Here is a 19217-nt window from a genome sequence, read left to right on the forward strand (position 1 = left end):
AAAAATCCCTAATCATATAGCAAAAATTATGTGAAACACTTGCCATAAGATAAGTCCAGATCCGGGTATATCTATATTCACAATTTCTTTGGTATTATATTATTAAAAATCAATCAAACGTATACTAGCTAAAATAGCTATTCAAATGCTATTGACCCCACGAAATAATTCGAAAAGCTGGATGTAGCTTTTTTTCTTTTTTTTAGATTAGAACAGAGCTCATCATCATATATGCTCAGCACATTTCTAAATATTATACTGAAATATAAAATTTGACAAAGCATAACTTGATTGGAAAAAGGAGACTTAGCATCTATCTTTATGATCCATATATGCATACATATTCGAATGTATAATAACTACCGTTAAGTCTTATATGGAAAGCATCTTTGCAAGAAAAGAAAGAAACATCAACAAGCTTATCATATTAAGTGTGAAGCATCATAGCAATATACTAGTATAAAATATAAAATAGTGTAGAAGTTTAAGTTCATCAGTTTAAATAAAAAATTTTGAACTCCGCTCTATGTACTATAAATCGTGCTTAGATTCTTAGATTTTCATATGATTACAACAGTAAACTATGTACAGCCATCCTTGATGAAAACTAAATTACGCAATTATTAAAAATGTAAAAAACCAAGAAGCTATTTATGCATCATAGATAGTTGAACGTATCACATTTCTTGTTGCTGCAATTCCTCAAAATCATTTTGAACAAGTATGCAACACAATGATGATACAGTAGAACAAGTAAAAGTCAGACTGCTTTTAGAAACAAACCAGAAAAATTCAAATGCTACAATTGATTTGTGTTGAATTCAAAACTCAAGTAAACCATTATCTAGTGCAACTATCCATTTCCACCAGACAATGAAAACGACACCACTCTAAAACAATTTACACATTCATACCTTTGAAGGGCCCGTGAATGCACTACCAACCCCACTATGAAAAGGTGCTTTGCTCATTCCACCATTGATAGCAAAAGAAGAGCATCAAGACAGGTTTGACTTTGCTTTCCCTTCTTTACTTGAATATTCCGAGGACATGAGGCGCGGTATGACATGTCAGCGCCTTACGTTGAGGCGGAAAGAAGGTGAGGAAAGGTTGGTCTGTGGGATATGACTAGGATTTCAACTAAAGAGGAGTGTAAAATTAGCAAGTTTGGATTGGGTGAACTTAGCGAGCTCATGGTATTGAGGGATTAGGATGGGGGGTCGGATTCTGGTTTCACTAGGAAGGTAGTGTCTGGAGGTTGTGTGTTGTAGATAGCCGAAGCAAGAGATATTGGCATGATACAGAGCGCCTTGGATTGAAGAAACTGCATTGCAGCACCAACATTTTCTTCCATAAGCTTTGCTACCTGCCTCTCCGTGCCATCATTTGACCATTTATCCCAAGCCGGCTGAGCTCTTCCACCGTCACTGCATTCTTCCTTCAAAAGTCACATAAATCAAATGTAAGATATCAAAAGGCTAGGTCCTCAATAAATCTAGCTTTTACAACCAAATACTGATGTTACCTCTACTGATGATATTGGGATGTCTGTCACAAGCGGTGCCACAGCACCGGCCCCTCCCAATCTACTCATGCTCAATACCTGTAGGAACAATGTTGCTGATAAGGATATAAGTTATGCAAAATTGTTAAGAACTTACACTTGAGGTTACATGAAATAAGTAGTCAGGCAGTGACCATTGACCCCTTCCATTTTTATCACGAGATGAGTAATTTTTTACACAGATGCTTTAATCATGATTACATCAATACATGGAATTTTTTTAAACAACCATATTATGACAACAATTTCTACATTTGCTACTTTCATAACATCAATGGAGTCAGGTGCCAATTCTTTAATTATCTTGGCCATTACATACAATGCCAGGTAAATTGCATTTAAAGTTTTTCTTGCATGCTTAAAATCTTGCAAACTCTGTTTTGAATTCAGTGCTGCTAATGCAAAAGATGATCTCTATAAAATTGACAGTTTTTTTTTCTGTAATTTCATCTTAACTTACTAATACCAAAAGGGGTTTGATCAGTGTTACCTTCACTTGGAGCCTTAAGAACTTGACATAATCAACAATTTCATCAAGCATAGCTGCTCTGTCTGTCTGCATAAAAAAATTCAGTTGGAGTATGCATAAGCATAAAGAAGCTCCATTATAAATAATAGAAATTCATAACACTTTTAGGGGTATAAATAATAATTAGTTGAGGTTTGGCAGGAAGGAAATGGATTTTAAAATTTTATAAAAATATAAAAAGTCATGCATTACAGGCCATGTCAACTCCCCCCACCCCCAAAAAATTTTCCTTGGAAATAAATTGTTATCAAATAACTAGGTGAAACAAAACAAGATGATAACATTTGTCATGTAGGTTTACAAAAATAGGATAGTAGAATTACAAAGAATACCAAAATCCACTTTTTGCTTCTGAAAATCCTGGGAGAGAATCAACATAGCATAGATGGAATGGTGGATACAAACAACAGAATCAACATAACGTAGATGGATACAAACAACAGAATCAAAGTAGAATATTTAAAGAGAACTATGGCAAGCAAAAGCGAAGGCATAGACAGCTCCATTAACGGCTATACAACTCTACACATTGAAGTTGAAAACACAAAAGTAGAGCAAATTTCATATAGCCTCCTAGTAAGAAAAATATATAGAAGAAAATAGCAAGAAACCCAAACTACCGAGGTTCTAGTTATTCTGTTAGCCAGAAAAAACACAAATTTTGAGTACTATGATGCTGAGCTAGTTAGTAGAGAGAAAAAAAGCACACCTTGTTGACACTGGGAACTAAATCTTGCAATGCTCTTATTCTTTCCGCTATTCTTTCTCTCCGCAACTACAACAAGAGAAAACAACATTAAATGAATTATGATCACATTTCTAATTATGCACTTGCATCCTGAAAGCTTATCTCCTGAAATGACTAGGCATACCCTTTCAGCTATACTGTGTGGATCAGTAGCTTGGCCTCGTCTAGCACGTACCCTCGGACGAATTCCAGGTGGATGGGGTGCCGCCTGTACAGTGTTTATCATCGGCTGTCCATGGAAACCCTGAGTAGAAAAAAGAGCAATTCTTTTTATCAGGCTTGCCATTCTATACATTAATATGGAAATGGCATCACAATTTCAAACCGATCATCAGGAAACAAACATCAATAACCTACATTCCACACACTTCAAAGCAAACAGATTTTCATACTTAAATAACAAATTGACTATACAATAGTAGAGTAAAATTAGTGCATTTGCAGCGACAAATAGCTAATCATGAAAATCAGAATTAAATCAACGATAAGCTTTAACATGATAAACATCACAAGACACAAAAAACAAGTTGTCAAGGAATTTACCCCTTTGATGGTAGCAGCGCGGGAATCAACAAAATCATCAAGGTGGAACCTCTTCCCGCTACCCGAGGCGTCGTTGTAGCCTCCCTTCCCCTGCTCCAAGCTCAGCCCCAACGGAAACCCGGCGCCGCCACCTCCAACGGTGTAACCGCTGCCGATTCCAACTCCGAGGCCGACTCCCATCCCGGAGACTCCAACCAGATGAGAGGAGGCGTCGCCCGAGCCGAGCTGCAGCATCATGGCGGGAGAAGGAGCTTCGTTTCCGACCAAAGTAGCGTCGGCTCCAGCGGCGTAGTTCTGATAGCCTAAAATCTGCTCGAGGAAATCGTCGGAGGGGGTTTCGCCTGGATTGTTGGACATGATTCAAGTTACGCAGCCCTTCAGCTGGCTCTCTCTCTCTCTATATATATATATATATATGTATAGAATATGTGTGTGCGAGGATTGAATGTATGAGTGAGAGAGACAGAGAGCAATGCTGTTTCTTTCTTCTGTAAAGAGTGAGAAAGTTATGATAAAGCAGGGATTCTTTGTTCGTCTTAAAAAGGATTCCACTTCTCAAACCAGTTCTGCTTTTTCCACAATTTACATATTTACCATTTTCCACACGTTGCCGAATAATAATAATTTCTCTTTTCTTTTCATACATTTGATTTAAGAAAGAGTTTTCAATATTTTAATATAGATGAAAAAATGATACTAACATAAAATAGAAGAATGGATAACATAAGTAAGAAATACTATATTGTTTTTTTGGCTATTGAAAAATGATTTAAGCAACTCAAAATGGAACACTACTAAATAATTTGAGACAAGGGGAGTAGTATTAACTTTTAGGAGGTTGAGTCACTAGAATTTCGAGCAAGAGAACAATTAATTGCTTAGTCCATCAACTAATATGTATAGTTATTTGCCTCGCTTCTTGATCAATAAATAATAAAAGCTTGAATTTTGTAAAACTATAAGCCAAAAACAAAATATATGAAGTGGTGACTTCAATATATCAAACTTCTAAAAATTAATAGTTGTATACTCAATATTTCAGTCATAGTCCATAGCAAGTCAACAAATAGCATGAATCCATTAAAAATGAACTAGACTTGTAATTTTGTCGAAGAAAAGTATGATCCATTGCAATGCAATAAAAATAAAATGTTGGATAATATTGATCATAGTATAGTTCAAGGGCCAAGAAATGTGGATTTTTTGCTGGGGGTGGGTAGAAAATTTGATATCAACCGACCTCAAAAAACAGAGAGAGTAAGTTATAGTATAACAAGAATCCAAGTGGTAGACTTAGACTACTTTACAAGGTCAAACTCATCACCACTAATTTGAAAGAAGAAAAATAGTGCCTCTTTGACTCCATGTTGAAAGTGGTTGGTGATTTCACACAAAGTGCGTTGTGTTTTACACATTCTCAAGTTTTTCCATCACGTGGAGTAGAGAAATACCATTCTTTAAATTATTATTCTATTGTAATTTTAAATTTAAAATTTGTCAATAATGGAATGACTATATTTGCTTCTATTTTTGTTTTGGGTAATAAAGAAGATAGTAGTAGGGAAGTAATCGACAAGCTTGGTCAGTAGAACAAGTAGAAGTAATTTAAAGTACATTGTTAGTTTGTTACTATCCAATCTAGGACAAATAGTGACAGAGCTTGAAACAAGAGTGATGGTGATACAAGTAACTGAAATTATGGCTGAATCTTGGTACTAGCTTGCAAACCAGTTTGAACTTTGTTTGTAAAATGTGCTTCCAATCTGCAGCCCAACAATCTGAAGTTAGGTTCATGAAAAGAATTCGAATATCTATGTAGCCTATACAGTTCTCATCATACCTGGTGGAACATTTGTAATAGATCGTCTCTGGGGAGTTATACGTGCGTGCATTCGAGAACATTCTCCGAACATCTGCCACAAACATCTCCAAAGTTACATAATACTGCTCGGATTCTACCCGCTTTGACATTGTTTTTAAATCTGCATTTCACATCACAACCAGGTCAGTATATTACGGAACTCAAGATGCAAGCTCCTGCTCCAACATATACAATAAAACCTCTATAAAGCAATATCCTTAGGACTTTCAAAAAAATATTCCTAATGAAGGTTATTTTCTTAATCACAGCTCTAAGAGGGTTTTTTATTTAACATAAAGGCTATAATTACCAAACACACACACACACACACACAATTAACCCAACTACTTCGGATATTTTGGATGGATTCAACAAAAAGATTGAGCACACACAATTTAAAGGATGTAGGTACAAGGTAAAAGATAAAGTTATTGTCACATGCAATCTTAGACATGTATTTTAAATCAACTTATACTACTACGTATATATTCCTAAATGAGGTGTATATCCTTAAGAAGGGACATGAAAAGTATGAATTAACAATTTTGCAGTTTATTCCTAGATAGAGTATTCATGCATAGAGGTTTTATATTATACAAGTCATAGTGTCATACCCATTGGATCCTTAATGATGTTATAGTAATCAGGTACATCTCGTGCATCTACAGGTTCCTTAAATGGCCAAGCATCAGGATGATCATGCATCGCCTGCTCAAATAATATGACCATCATCAGCAGCATGCCATAAAATTGTAAATTATAAGCAGGCAGTAGAAAACGATTTATGACTACCATCAGCCAGAATAAGCGATCCTGTTGATGGCATAACATGTTACTGAATGAACCCAATGCCAAGCATTTAAAACGAAAAGTAAATAGAGATAAGATATCTATGCATATGCATTAAATCACATTTTGTAGTCATGATTGTGAATCAATACACAGGTAGCAACTTGTTTAATCTTATATATAGTGGTAAACTCATAGATGCTAAATCTTTTTTACTTGAAAATACTAAAGCCCAGTATGTCAGTATGGAAATTTAGCAAGTTAAAGATGATTGAAGCGGCTTACCTTAATAAGTGAGCGCATGAATGCAGTCAATTGTTTCTGATGAGAGGTAACATCTGTTGACAAGTTTATTGGTTTAAATTGAGAATGGCCATACTGGTCAGGGGTCCAGCCTGCCTCTCCTGTTCATATTAAGTTGCCGGCAAGTCCAAAATTAGGTCATAAATAAAGAAAACAATCAGAGGAAGCAAATACCAATACTGAATAATCAATATAGAGGACAAAGTATCATATGAGCTACCAGCCTACCAATATGTGATACTTTTGTAAAAAGAAATATCATAAAGATCTCCTTAAATAATGTTCACAAACTTTACTTGTCAGCTTCAAATACTCAAATGAAATACAGTGCTTACAGCCAGCTATGTCAACACAATTGGCAGCAAGATTTTCTAGTAGCACCATGCCATTTTATGAGGAAAATATTAAAAATATCTGATGCCTTCAGGAGGTATATGGTAAGGAGTGAAAAGCGTCGACTCATACACGCGACACACTTGATGAAATAGCAAAGAGACTCTGAATGATGGAAACTACTTGATAAAATAACCTAAGGAACAATGGAACAAAACAGGCAAAAACGTCCCTCTTGCAAGGCCTTGGAGAGACTTCCATCCAGAACTAATACATTTCACACCTCTCCCACGCATCCATAAGAAGGTAAAGAGTTTACATGACATAAGTAACAACGACTGAAAGATAAACTTAAACCTACTCTAGAAAGAATAACGAAAGAAATCAAAAAGATTAGATAACAACTACTACTGAAACTAAATTGCAAAGGACTCCTAACTAACAAGGACTTTGAAATAAATCTACTAATAAATGAAATCTAAAAGATAATAATAACTAAACTAAGATACAGCAAAAGACTCATATCCTAAACTTGCATCTTCGAGACCCCATCCCAAGCTTTCATCTTGGAGTGAGTGGCTATTGTTCCTGATCGATATCAGTATATCATAACAGGAGAAAGTAGCACCTTTATCGTGGCGGTAATATATTAGAAAATATAGGAACTCAGCATTCTAAGCCCCGCAGAACCACATATTATTATCAAATAGTAAGACACAGATTCCAACCAAAGTAAAGATAACTGACGAAATGACAGCAGAAAAACTAAGATAAACATTCAACAGTAATAATAGTTTATGAGAGGGTATAGGTAGACTAACTCAAGCCAGGTATGTCAATGTTGTTTGGCCTTTTGGGAATCCCAGCCTCTTTCTGAAAAGAACATTTTACATAAGATGTGAAAATGCTTAATCATGAAAACAAATTGTCTGAAAATAGAAACATACAAAGGAACCACCAACTGCATTTTGATAGATAAGACGAAAGAGGACATTATATGTTCCATCACCCTGGGCTTGTAGCAAAAAGCAAATAACTCCAATGTACTGCATTTACCTTCTGAAAATCAATGCCGGGGTAGACAATGTGACAATTCGAGAGCTCCCTAATCTTTTCATCAATTGCCTAGCAATAAAAAGATTAAAAGTTAATAGATATATTGAAAATCACCATTATATATGAAACATTATTGCTTTTCAATAGATCTTGCCATGTTAAATGATTTAGTCACACCTAGAGTCCTAATCTAGCAACCTAAGAATATCAAATGGCATAGCACTAAATCATCTTACCTGTCTCTGACGGCGTATCATTGTAGATAAATCAGTGTACGGAAGCTTTGGATCAATGTGGCACTCCATAAGGATTCCTCCGTCATAATCCTTAATATAGCTAAAGGAAAAAAGAAAAAATGAATAAATAACTCCTATCCACTACTGAGACGAAAAATTGAAGTTCTGTCACAATTTGGAATCTGCTGCCTCACTTTAGATCATATCTATAATGATTATGGAAACAAGATGTCTGACACATTTGGAATTAGATGCAAAAGTAAATGAAACTATCCATTTCATCTTCTGATACATGAAATAAAAAATTCTCTAATAAATTATGCCCAACAGAATAAAATCAGTTTCAATGTTATATGAGAAGTTGATTGAAACGTACCCTTGCCATCGTTCTTTGTCCAAGTATATTTCTTTAGTGAAGCCCTAAAAAATAATATACAAGTCAGGAATCTCATTAATGAAAGCATTTCTATATATCAGAAGAAAAGTAAGAGGTGTCTAATTTCAGTATCTTAGAGATAACGGCTGCACTAAACAGAAGCAACTCCACTAGGAATGCTGCAAATTAGGTCCAGAAATGTAATCTGCTAGCCCCCCAGCCCCACCATCTTGGCCCCCTCTTATTGACTCTACGTTCTAATACGTATACAGTTCTGTACTAGATCAACGCATACCTAAAAAAAGGACTTAACATGAACTAAGGATTAACTAACTAAGGTCCTTCATATTTCCTTGACCCTCTGAGAATATGTATGCTAAATCAACCTAGACAACCTGCATTGCATTAGAAATTTGGGAGACAAAGATCCACAGAGTAGCTCTCGCCTAGTGCAGACTTTGTATTCACCAACCATCACCCCGAGACGGAGGTTCCATCCACATAACTTAGTTTTAGTTCTTACTGTAGTTTAAAGATAACAGCCCTCAGAAGAGAACCAGCACAAAATTCAGCGGAAGACTTAAAAGAAGGCCAAGTTGATTAAGGTTTGTTGAATTCTGAAAACCATAATATCATTCCCTTGTGGAAGAGTGGGAGAGACAAAAAATTCAACCATATCTTTGATCCATCTAAATGCAAAACCTGTACTTTCCCAGATCCATTAAGCTATCAACATATAGTAGATCTTTAAGCCTTGAATGGTCAGCAAAAATACTGCACTAAGTCAAACTACACATGGAGCAGTATGCTAAACATGCATGTTGTAAACCCACCTGCTTGACAAAGTAACCGACAGCATTGTTATCAGCATATGTGAGGAAATGTGTTAGGCCATCCATCTCACGTGCGTGCTGCTTTAAGTGATTCATAAGTCGTGTGCCATAGCCTTTAACTTGTTCATCAGCCGCAATAGCACAAAAAGCTATCTCCCCAAAATTTTGGCTACATATGAAGTTGAGTGTAACAACACGTCAAATACTTAAATCAGCAAGAAGTACTACCACATATCCTTTAGGGGAAACTATATTAACAGTTCTTGATTCCATTTGGTCTATATTGATATTAGAATTAGATAATATTGATAGAGAAATTTGCCAGGTTCACAAGACATATAAATAGGTGAACACAAATGTAAGAGAATATGGAAATCCAACACTTCTGAGTAGCAATGCGGCTGATGCCAGTATTGTCATGGAAAGTTAATGCAACAAAAATCTCTTCCGTCACCTTTATAAAGGACAAGTATAACAAGACACGTGACAAATGGTACCTGATGTAAGGGCGATATGTAATACCACCAACCACCGTATTCCGTCTAATAACCATCACAGACTTGTGGTTTCTGCGATAAAACCACAAGAGAAAATGAGATATAGAATTACTAAATTAGTAAATAACAAGCAAACTTAATAGATAATCCATTAAAAATTATCAACAACTGAACTAGCTGGTCTTTCAGATACATGAAAAAACCTAATTGAATAATTGCATATAAGCTTCACAGAGAAGGTTCAGAACCAGGGGCATGCCTATCCATTAGGAGACGTACAATGTACTCTCTTGGCATATTAGGAAGTTGCCTGGCAAAGATGTTCTTCAATCCTATCAGCCTGTAAGAGTACAGACCAAGGTTATTGAATCAAGCTCTAATTTCCTTATGAGAAAATATACAACAATTTGAGTTTAGCAGATACCACAACCTAAAGGAGCATAAACTAATGTTTCAATTCCATGAAATGTAAACGGTTTCAGAGAGATAGCAGAAGTAATTACCAAATCATGTGTTCATCAACACCATCATTGGACGCGCATACAAAATTGAGGTTTCCTGCTTCTTCCTACGAATTTTGGGAAAATAACACCCACATAAATTGCCCTTGCACAGTTTGAATGGGGCGGGGGAAGCATGAAAAATGAAAGAAGACAAACAATCTATAAATGAGAAAAACATAAGTTTAAAGTATAGACACAGTTCCAACCTATCAAGAAAATCAGAAGTGAGTAGAGCATAGTTATGCTAACTCAATCTGTTGAAAGAATCCATATCCACGACCATCTAAAAGACTGCATTAATTCATCACTTTATACTGAACTAACTCAGAGGTATGAGTAGCTTGCGCAGATCTCGTGCAAATGCAGATAGATGGGTATGCACTAAGGTAAATGTGATATGGAGACATGGGAGTAGGATCTAATATAAGAAAGATTACTACAGTAGCTCAGACATATCAACAGCACCGTACACTTATGTCAATTTCTAACCTTTTCTTCTTAATTTGACATAGATTGCAAGTGTAACCTAAATAACCATTGTTCTCAGTTATGGGGGACAAGATAAGAGTTCAAACTATTGTAAATGATGAATCATGCTCAATCATTTCTCAGCAATTCAATAACCGACAACAATTGAGTACTTATTCATTCACTTCCAAACCATTTTCATTCCAAAACTAAGAGTGGAAGCATCCACAATCAATCTTATCCAATTTATAGAACTTTCTAAGTATCAGAGATAGATTAAAAATACTACTAATATGAAATTTGAGAGATTGATTATGCTTACTTCTCTCTTCAAACTCTCCTCTCTTGCACTATAAGCACCGCTGGTCTGTATATTATCTGTAAAAATGCTCTTCACAGTATCCTCCTTCACAACAATGCCAGGAACCGATCCGTTTGCCCCTGTCGCCACAGCAGTGCCTGAGCAACTGTTATTAATATTGCCCTCTTTCACTGAGTCGGAAGGCTCAACCTTGACCGAATTCTCAACCTTGATCTTCGTGTTCCTCGCGGCGGCGGCGGTGTTGCTGCTCTCCAGCCGAGAAGCGGTGAAATTGCGCATGGAATTGTCGTACTCCTCCTCCTCGTCTTCGACGACCTCCTCCGACTCTTCATCGGAGTCGGAGTCGGCGCCGCGGAGGCTGTTGCTCTCGAGGTCGTCGTTGGAGGTAAGAGGGCCGTCGCGCGTGTCGGAGAAGGAGGGCGGAAACGGTGGCGCGTGGTCATCGGGCTGCAGTTTGCGCTTGTGGATGGAAGAGGTGGCAGAGGCCGAGGCGGAGTGGGAGGGCGACGGAGACTGAGAGCTCCGTGAACGGACCGGCGCCGTTAAATGCGACGAGTGTCCGTCCATTGCTATATCTCGGTGAAATCCAACCACAGTTCACTTTCCAATTGAATTTTTGAAGAGGAAAAGGAGGGGAAATTGGGGGAGATGAAGATCACAATTGGATTGTGTACCCTAACTAGCTTATCAGTATATTGCTGAACATTTTGACTATACATTTGAAAATTCCTAACATATACCAACTTAGTTTTAAAAAATATCAAGAACAGTAAATTGAAAAAGTTAGTGCATATATCTACAATTTTTATACTATTAATTTTATAATAAAATGTTAGTCAAGTGAGATAATGGAATGTGAAACTTACTTACCATTTATGATAAAAATAAAGCATGACTTTTATTATGGGACGAATCAAATAACAAAGTGTGACTCTAATGGTGAGATTAAGGAAGTACCATTTTACTATTAGTACAATTTACTTTTTACATAATTTAATTATTTTTATTAAATAAAATTCGTTAAATTCACCTTTGTGTCATTTATTTTTTTCCTTTAAAACTTTATTTTATATACTCATAAAACTTAATTTGTCTTCTCCTTAATTTGCTACTTCGATCGACAAGGCAGATTAATTTCATTTTTTATGGGAATTCAGATAAATTGAGTCATAATCACATATGCAAATCCATTGCCAACATCTTTGCGATACTGAGAGCATCCGCCACAATATCCACAATGCATATGCCCTAAACCCTAAATGCTCTAAGAGCATCCGCAATGGCGCCCGTCCCAGCGGACGTCCGACCGGCGTGCCGGACGTCCGCACGGGACGTCCGCTGCGGATACCGGAGTTCCGCGGCGTTCCCGGGACGTCCGTGTGGACGTCCGTCATTGCGTTGACACGACGGACGTCCCGATTTTTTATTTTGTTTTTTATTTTTTAAAAAAACTCTATATATGTTAGGGAGATTTTTAAGGAGTTTCGAACATTGTAAATCAGTCCTTCGACTATCAGAAATTATATTTCCGGATGAATTTTATACACATCAACTTTAATGGAAATAAAAAAAATTCCAAAGGGCTCTGCCCCCGAACCCCCGTCTAATCATAATGAATTCAAACAAGCGTGCACTCCACACTTCCAAACTTATATGATGTCTCATTATAACAATATTGATCAATCAAGTTAATCCAATTGCACTAAAATAACCAACAATATATACGGCTCGTTGAACTATGTATTTTTTATAATAATTATGTAATTTTTTTAAAATAAAGTAGTTGCATTTTCTCCGTATTCGTGTCAAATTGTTTAATTCCGTAAATTGTTTAATTTGGCGAATTTGTGAATTTTTATTATTGTGGGAAGTCCTTGGGGATGTCCTTGGGGATGTCCGCCACTATGCAGTTGGAAGTCCTTATGACGTGGCAGGAGGTGTTTTTGGGATGTCCGCCGGGACATCCGCACCACTGCGGAGGCCCCAACTTCACATTAGGGGATGCAGGATGCGCGCAAGCATCCAGTCCCTCATCCGTTCCTCAAACGAGTGATAGACGCTTATCCCTCTCTCGCAGGTCTACAATTAGAATTTATAAAGTGTTAAAAAAGGAAATTCATTCCAACCTTTTGAAAAAAAAGGATATTTTTTTGTTATTTAGGCCATCCACAATGGGGCGCACTAATGCTCGCCCTATGCACCGCCACGTCAGTATTTTATCCTCCTGCCCTTCCACCTGCAGTGGAGCGCCCTAAGGCGCGCCCTAAGCATTTTGCTATTGTTTTGTTATTTAATTTAAATGTTTTCAAATATATAAATGCAAACTTATTAAAAAACACAACGATTAATTAAAAGAACGGCAAAAAATTCAATGATTTAAAAAAAAGTTACACGAGTTAGAAATAAAAAAAATGACTATCCTACAAAAGCCCCAACTTCCGGCTCAACTCATCGCTCAACCTCTGGAGGCGCTCGGCTTGGGGTATATATATATAACAAAATTTTTGAATTAAAAAAAAAAACTAAAACGCGTTGCATCGTCCGCGTCGCCCAACGATGCCCTATCGTCCGCGGACTAAGCGTCGGGCGCGGACGACGCATCGTCCGTCTTCCGTGGTGCCACAGTGGTGGACGATAGCGCGTCCGATGCATTTGGCGCGCTATCGTCAGCCCCATTGTGGATGGCCTTAAGAATCATGAGTTCTTTTTAAACCAAAATTAATTTATATGATGTGTTCATATTGCATGTTGACTTGTAAAACGTTCTATATTTGTGTTTACATATTGTATCATTTTTTCATAAAATAATTTTTCTCATTCTTTTTCATTAACTGATAAATTATTGAGCTAATTAAGTTAGAGAGCAATGTAGTTTGGGCTCGGATTTCCTTAATATGTTGGGGAATCATGGGCCTCCAAGTACCCACATACTATATGGTTCTGCCCCTAACTTTTCTTCACACCCCGCCCACGTGAGGAATAAAATGCTGCGCACATCGCTTGATTTCGGGATGTACGGCTTCATCTTCATGAGATTTATGGCCACGAGGAGTTTTTCCAAGAGAGGGAGGATGAGAAACCCTAATTTTGCGAGGTTGTGTTCGATGGCGGAAGTAGCTGCGATCAACAGGTTTCTAGTTACTGTTATCCCTGTGGTGTTGTCGGAATCTTCTTCCTTGAATATGCAATTGTACGCGACGTCGGAGCTGGCCGTGTGAGTGTGGACTGCGTGCAAGAGCTCGTAGTTAGAGCGGCGGCGGTGAGAGGGTTTGTTGGAGAAGAGAACAGCGGAGCCGCCGGAGCGGAATAGGCAGTTGAGTATGACCTTGGTGTAGACGGCGCTTGTAAGGTTTTCGGTGCTCACCATCAACGCAAAAGTATTTCGGTGCACCTATCATAGAACATTGCTACAAATTAAATTAACTTCTTTTTTTTGTTAGTACTAATTTCCGGGTTAATTGTCTTTAAAATCACGATATCGTTTTGAAATGGACAATTGAGAATTTTTTAAATTTCAGGATTTATTATTCAAATTTTGATAGTGCGGCATAAATCAAAATTTGATCAAACTGCAATTTATAACCCTATTCAAAATAATTTGTAACCTGAAGTTAGTGGTTTGCGAGGCCGGCTGCATTTCTTGGCTCTGAGAATGATCCAAATTTCTTGGCTCGATCGAGCACAGCAGGGACGGAGACACCTGCGGCCAAGCCACCGCTCCAGCGGGGGCTTGGCCGGAACCGGACCCAGACCCCCCTCTATGCAGCCGCATTTCGCCCGATCTCCGCCCCGACTTTGGATGGCCTGAAATTTGATGTAGAAGAAGAGTAGAAGAATATCCCTAAATTGAAGAAGAAGAAGAAGAAGAAGAAGAAGAAGAAGAAGAAGAAGACGCAGTGTAATTGGGTTTTCAAGTGGGTCCCTAATTTTATTTTATTGAACTTTAAGTTGGGCCTTTATATTTTATTGGTATGTAATTTTATTTGATAATGAAAAAAATAATGCAACCCTAATTGAAGCCCAAATCTAAAATTACAATAGCGGCTCTTCTCCTTCTAAAACCAGAACAGAGGCAGCGAATTATAGCATAGCTTTGGAGTCGGACTGTCGAACAGAGGCAGCAAATTACAGCATGTATTTTCCAGAAAATCAAAGGTTTGATTCTTGATTGACGGTTGGATGAATGATATCTTAGTTGTATATACTGAGAGGGAAATTTTTAACAAAATTGAAAATGAGGACATCCTTCGACGGTTTCAAGAAATGGCGACACGTCGAAAAAAGTTATCATCTAGAGTCTCGTAAAAAATTGTAAAGACATTTTATTTGAGTTGAATATTTTACTATAATAATAATAATTATTATTTTTTTTAAAATTTCAGCACCGTCTTATTTGAAAGTCTAGTTCCATCCCTGGAGCACAGTTTCTTGTAGCATGAGAAATCTACTAAGAATATGTGGGGAGACTTTTTGGTCAAGAAATAGAGGAAAATGAAGGATGCTATTATAAGAAATGTTGGTAATAATAGTGTTGAGATGAAACTAGTGTTATTGGGATTGATGTTTTGAGAGAGGAATGGGAGATTGAGAATTGAAGCTAACGTGATTAATATTGATGATGTTCGATATACAAGGGTTTTGTAAAGTTTGGTTGTGATTTGTGAATAATTGAAGGTGCCAAATTTTTTTTAGCGTGCCCGGGCTTCATTAATATATGTATGCTAGCTACTCCATAAATGAATAGTTTTGTAATGGAACGCGGTTTATTTAATGATAATTTTTAAGTATAAATTATTTGAACACACATATAGATAGGATCGGAGCACCTAATACATGTGTACGTGTAGCTAGCTAGCTAGGGTAGATAAGATTTATTATACCGTTTTCTCATTATACTTTACCAGATCCTATTAGTATTAATTTTTTTTGTACTAGTTGTTTTGAAGCACTTTTATTTTTGTAGGAGGATATTATTTCTTCGGTACACATCAAATCCACATAATTTAACAATTACTCAAAAGTAGATAATTTAACAATTAATTTAACAATTAATCAAACCAGAGGAGTGATGCAAAGTACAACCAACACAAATCCTATGACCCAGCTTGAAGAGGTGCGATTATTAATTAGTTAGGCAGAATTGCATTGTGCAGTTAAATTGAATATTTAGGGTTAATTTAAATTAAATTGAAAATGGATAGAGAATGAGAGAGATGAATAAGGAATTAAATAAAAATGAGAATGGGTAAGGGAGAAATATAAATAATACTACTAAAATATCTATTAAAACTAAAAAAATGGCAAAAATGAATGAAAACAGTGCAAAAGTATTTCAAATGAAATTAAGTTTTTGTCCAGAGACCTCTGGTGGTATATTTTTTTGCCAGGTATCGAAAATGTGCAAACCACATTGTCCAAGGACATTTTTTAATTATAGTTCACTCTATTATTAATCATGACTCTTCCTATTGTTTGATTTATCATGTTCTTTTTCGCACACGAAGGGATTCCGGTGGGCTAAACATGCTCTTCAGGCTTAGGCTCAGGCTCAGGCTCAGGCTCAGGCTCAGGCTTAGCTTCTTCAATCATCTATTTTGTTCTCATCTTATTTTCATACCCGGAACTATCATATGGGCTTACCCAGGTTGACTAACCTTACCAATTAGGAGTACCAAATTTGTAGTATTTCAATCCTATTTTTTTTCCAAGTGGATTCACTTTCAGCTAATGATATGCTACGTGACTTATATGAACTATCTTATGTGAAAATTATCCTTATTTGATGCATATTTAGTAGTATTACTACACACTCCCTTCATCCGCTATTAGGAGTCCCGGTTTACCATTTTAGTCCGTCTGCTACTAGGAGTTTCGGTTCACTTTGACTGTAAATAGTAGGTAAACCCCACATTCTACTGGTTCATTAAAAATGGGTCTTACATTCCACTATCTTTTTCCACGTCCACCTTCTTTTATACTTCCTCCGTTCCATTTTAATAGAGGTGTTTCATTTTCTTCACTTGTTTTGAAAAAATAATACTCCCTCCATCCCTTATAATTTTTCATCATTTGACCCGACACGAGTTTTAAGAAATGTAATAGAAAGTGAGTTGAAAAAGTTGGTGGCATATGAGTCTTATTTTTATGTATTAGTTTTATAATAAAATGTGAGTGCAAATGAGTTAGTGGAATGTGGGCTCCACTACCAAAATTGGTAAAAGTGAAATGTGACAAATTTTTAGGGACATACGAAAATGAAAATTAGTGATAAATTTTCAGGGACGGAGAGAGTAAAAAAAATAGTTAAAGTGGAGAAAAAGTAAATTAAGAGAAAGAATAAAGTAGAGAAGACTATTCTCTACATTATTCTCTCTTTTACTTTACTCTTTATTTAATAATTTTCCTAAACGAGTGCAGAAAATAAAATGCCTCTATTAAGGCGGAAAGGATGAAATATTTCTTAAAATCCTGCCGAACTGAAATGAGAGTCCTATATGGTGGACGGAAGAAGTATCTTATATGTGCAACTTATATAAACACCACTTCTATGCAGTTTAGCATTATTTATTTTATAATTTATATATTTTGTTTAATTTTAATGTTAATTATTGACATTTTTAGTTTTACAAAGTTCATAAAAATCAAAGCTCGAATTGTTATTTTATCTATAATTTAAAGAAATAATAATTAACAAATCTAGCTTTAATTCTTATAAATTTTAAGAAATTAAACATAACAATATCAATTTTATATGTATTAGAATCAAATTAAAATATATACTCTTATCGATGGTAATCGAGAGAATCGGAATGGCTATGCATATTGAAAGTGCAGAATCTGGAGTGAAGAGTTTGTATTATTTCTTGTGTATGAATTACATCGATTTCTCTCCCTTTAGTAGGGAAGAGTACACTGTATTTTAGGAAAAGAATCAGCCTATTCTAAGGCAATGTACTACAAATTAAATTCATATCAATTACAAATCTTCCTCCTTCAATTATGCCTTTGCTTTGGTAATTCCTCAAGTTTGGTATGTTTAACTGTTTGACACTCCCCCTCAAGTTGAGCAATGGTATCCCCAATGCTTAACTTGTCCAAGACTTCCTTGAAGACCTTCGGATGGACTGCTTTGGTTAGTATATCTGCAAGTTGTTCTTCAGACCGGACAAATGGAAATTCAACAATACCTCCTTCCAGTTTTTCTTTGATAAAGTGCCGATCCACTTCTACATGCTTGGTTCTGTCGTGTTGTACTGGGTTTTCCGAGATGCTGATGGCAGCCTTGTTGTCGCAAAACAACTGACTCTTCCGAGTAGGTGGGAAACCAATCTCCGTGAGTAGCCTTCTTAGCCAAAGGATTTCCATGAGTCCACTTTTCATTCCTCGGAACTCTGCCTCGGCGCTAGATAGAGCTACCACCTTTTGTTTCTTGCTCCTCCACGTAACCAAATTTCCTCCGATGAAGGTAAAGTAACCTCCCGTAGATTTTCTGTCTACGGGATTGCTTGCCCAGTCGGCATCGGTGTACCCATCAATCTCCAAGTCTTCTCTCTTTGCTAGGAACACTCCGTATCCTATAGTGCCTTTCAAGTACCGCACGATCCTCAATGCTGCCTCCATATGAGTTGTTTGGGGTTGGTGCATGAACTGACTCACAATACCTACGGCGTATGCAATGTCAGGTCTCGTATGTGAAAGGTATATGAGTTTCCCGACAAGTCGTTGGTATCTTTCTCTGTCTGCGAGTTCTGCTCCTTCCTCGATCTTTAAACCATGGTTGGGAATCATTGGAGTGTTAGCCGGCTTGCACTCGAGGAGTCCGGTCTCTGTCAATAGGTCTAAGACGTACTTTTTCTGCCTTAGGAATATTCCGTGTTTGGATCTCAACACTTCTATTCCTAAGAAGTATTTCAATGCCCCTAGGTCTTTCATCTCAAATTCTTTGAATAGGTTATCCTTTAATCTCTGGATTTCCTCTACGTCATCTCCGGTGATAATCATATCATCAACGTATATAATCAGACACGTCACCTTGTTATCCCTCCTTTTTGTGAAGAGTGTGTGATCGGAGTGACTTTGGTGGAACCCGTGTTTGAGCATGGCTTGGCAGAATCTTCCGAACCAGATCCGAGGTGACTGCTTCAACCCGTACAAAGTTCTCCGTAGTCGGCATCCCTCTCCTTTGCTAAATTCCTCGGAAAAACCCGGTGGAACTTCCATGTACACTTCCTTGTTTTCTTCTAGTTCCCCATGAAG

The 19217-nt window shown here is 36.9% G+C and overlaps 3 protein-coding genes across 3 annotated transcripts; all 3 read right to left on the reverse strand.

Moving 5' to 3' along the window:
- Positions 1-740: 740 nt before the first annotated feature.
- On the reverse strand, positions 741-3878 carry LOC121794428 (transcription factor UNE12-like). The gene is made up of 6 exons (XM_042192585.1): positions 3385-3878; positions 2966-3085; positions 2803-2868; positions 2055-2120; positions 1526-1603; positions 741-1438 (listed from the first exon to the last, which is right to left on the reverse strand). The coding sequence occupies exons 1-6, from the start codon at positions 3739-3741 to the stop codon at positions 1208-1210; spliced, it is 918 nt and encodes a 305-aa protein (XP_042048519.1). The 5' UTR covers positions 3742-3878; the 3' UTR covers positions 741-1207.
- A 1064-nt stretch (positions 3879-4942) lies between these two features.
- On the reverse strand, positions 4943-11679 carry LOC121794429 (histone acetyltransferase GCN5-like). Its single transcript, XM_042192586.1, has 13 exons — positions 10962-11679; positions 10172-10236; positions 9928-10008; positions 9669-9740; positions 9172-9340; positions 8339-8382; positions 7963-8062; positions 7727-7795; positions 7492-7543; positions 6320-6438; positions 5860-5953; positions 5225-5366; positions 4943-5147 (listed from the first exon to the last, which is right to left on the reverse strand). The coding sequence occupies exons 1-13, from the start codon at positions 11526-11528 to the stop codon at positions 5081-5083; spliced, it is 1641 nt and encodes a 546-aa protein (XP_042048520.1). The 5' UTR covers positions 11529-11679; the 3' UTR covers positions 4943-5080.
- A 2187-nt stretch (positions 11680-13866) lies between these two features.
- LOC121795595 (3-ketoacyl-CoA synthase 9-like) lies at positions 13867-14328 on the reverse strand. The gene has a single exon (XM_042194128.1). The coding sequence runs from the start codon at positions 14326-14328 to the stop codon at positions 13867-13869; it is 462 nt and encodes a 153-aa protein (XP_042050062.1).
- Between the last annotated feature and the right edge of the window lie 4889 nt (positions 14329-19217).

The sequence above is a fragment of the Salvia splendens genome, chromosome 3 (assembly GCF_004379255.2).
Source record: "Salvia splendens isolate huo1 chromosome 3, SspV2, whole genome shotgun sequence".
Lineage (NCBI taxonomy): Eukaryota > Viridiplantae > Streptophyta > Magnoliopsida > Lamiales > Lamiaceae > Salvia > Salvia splendens.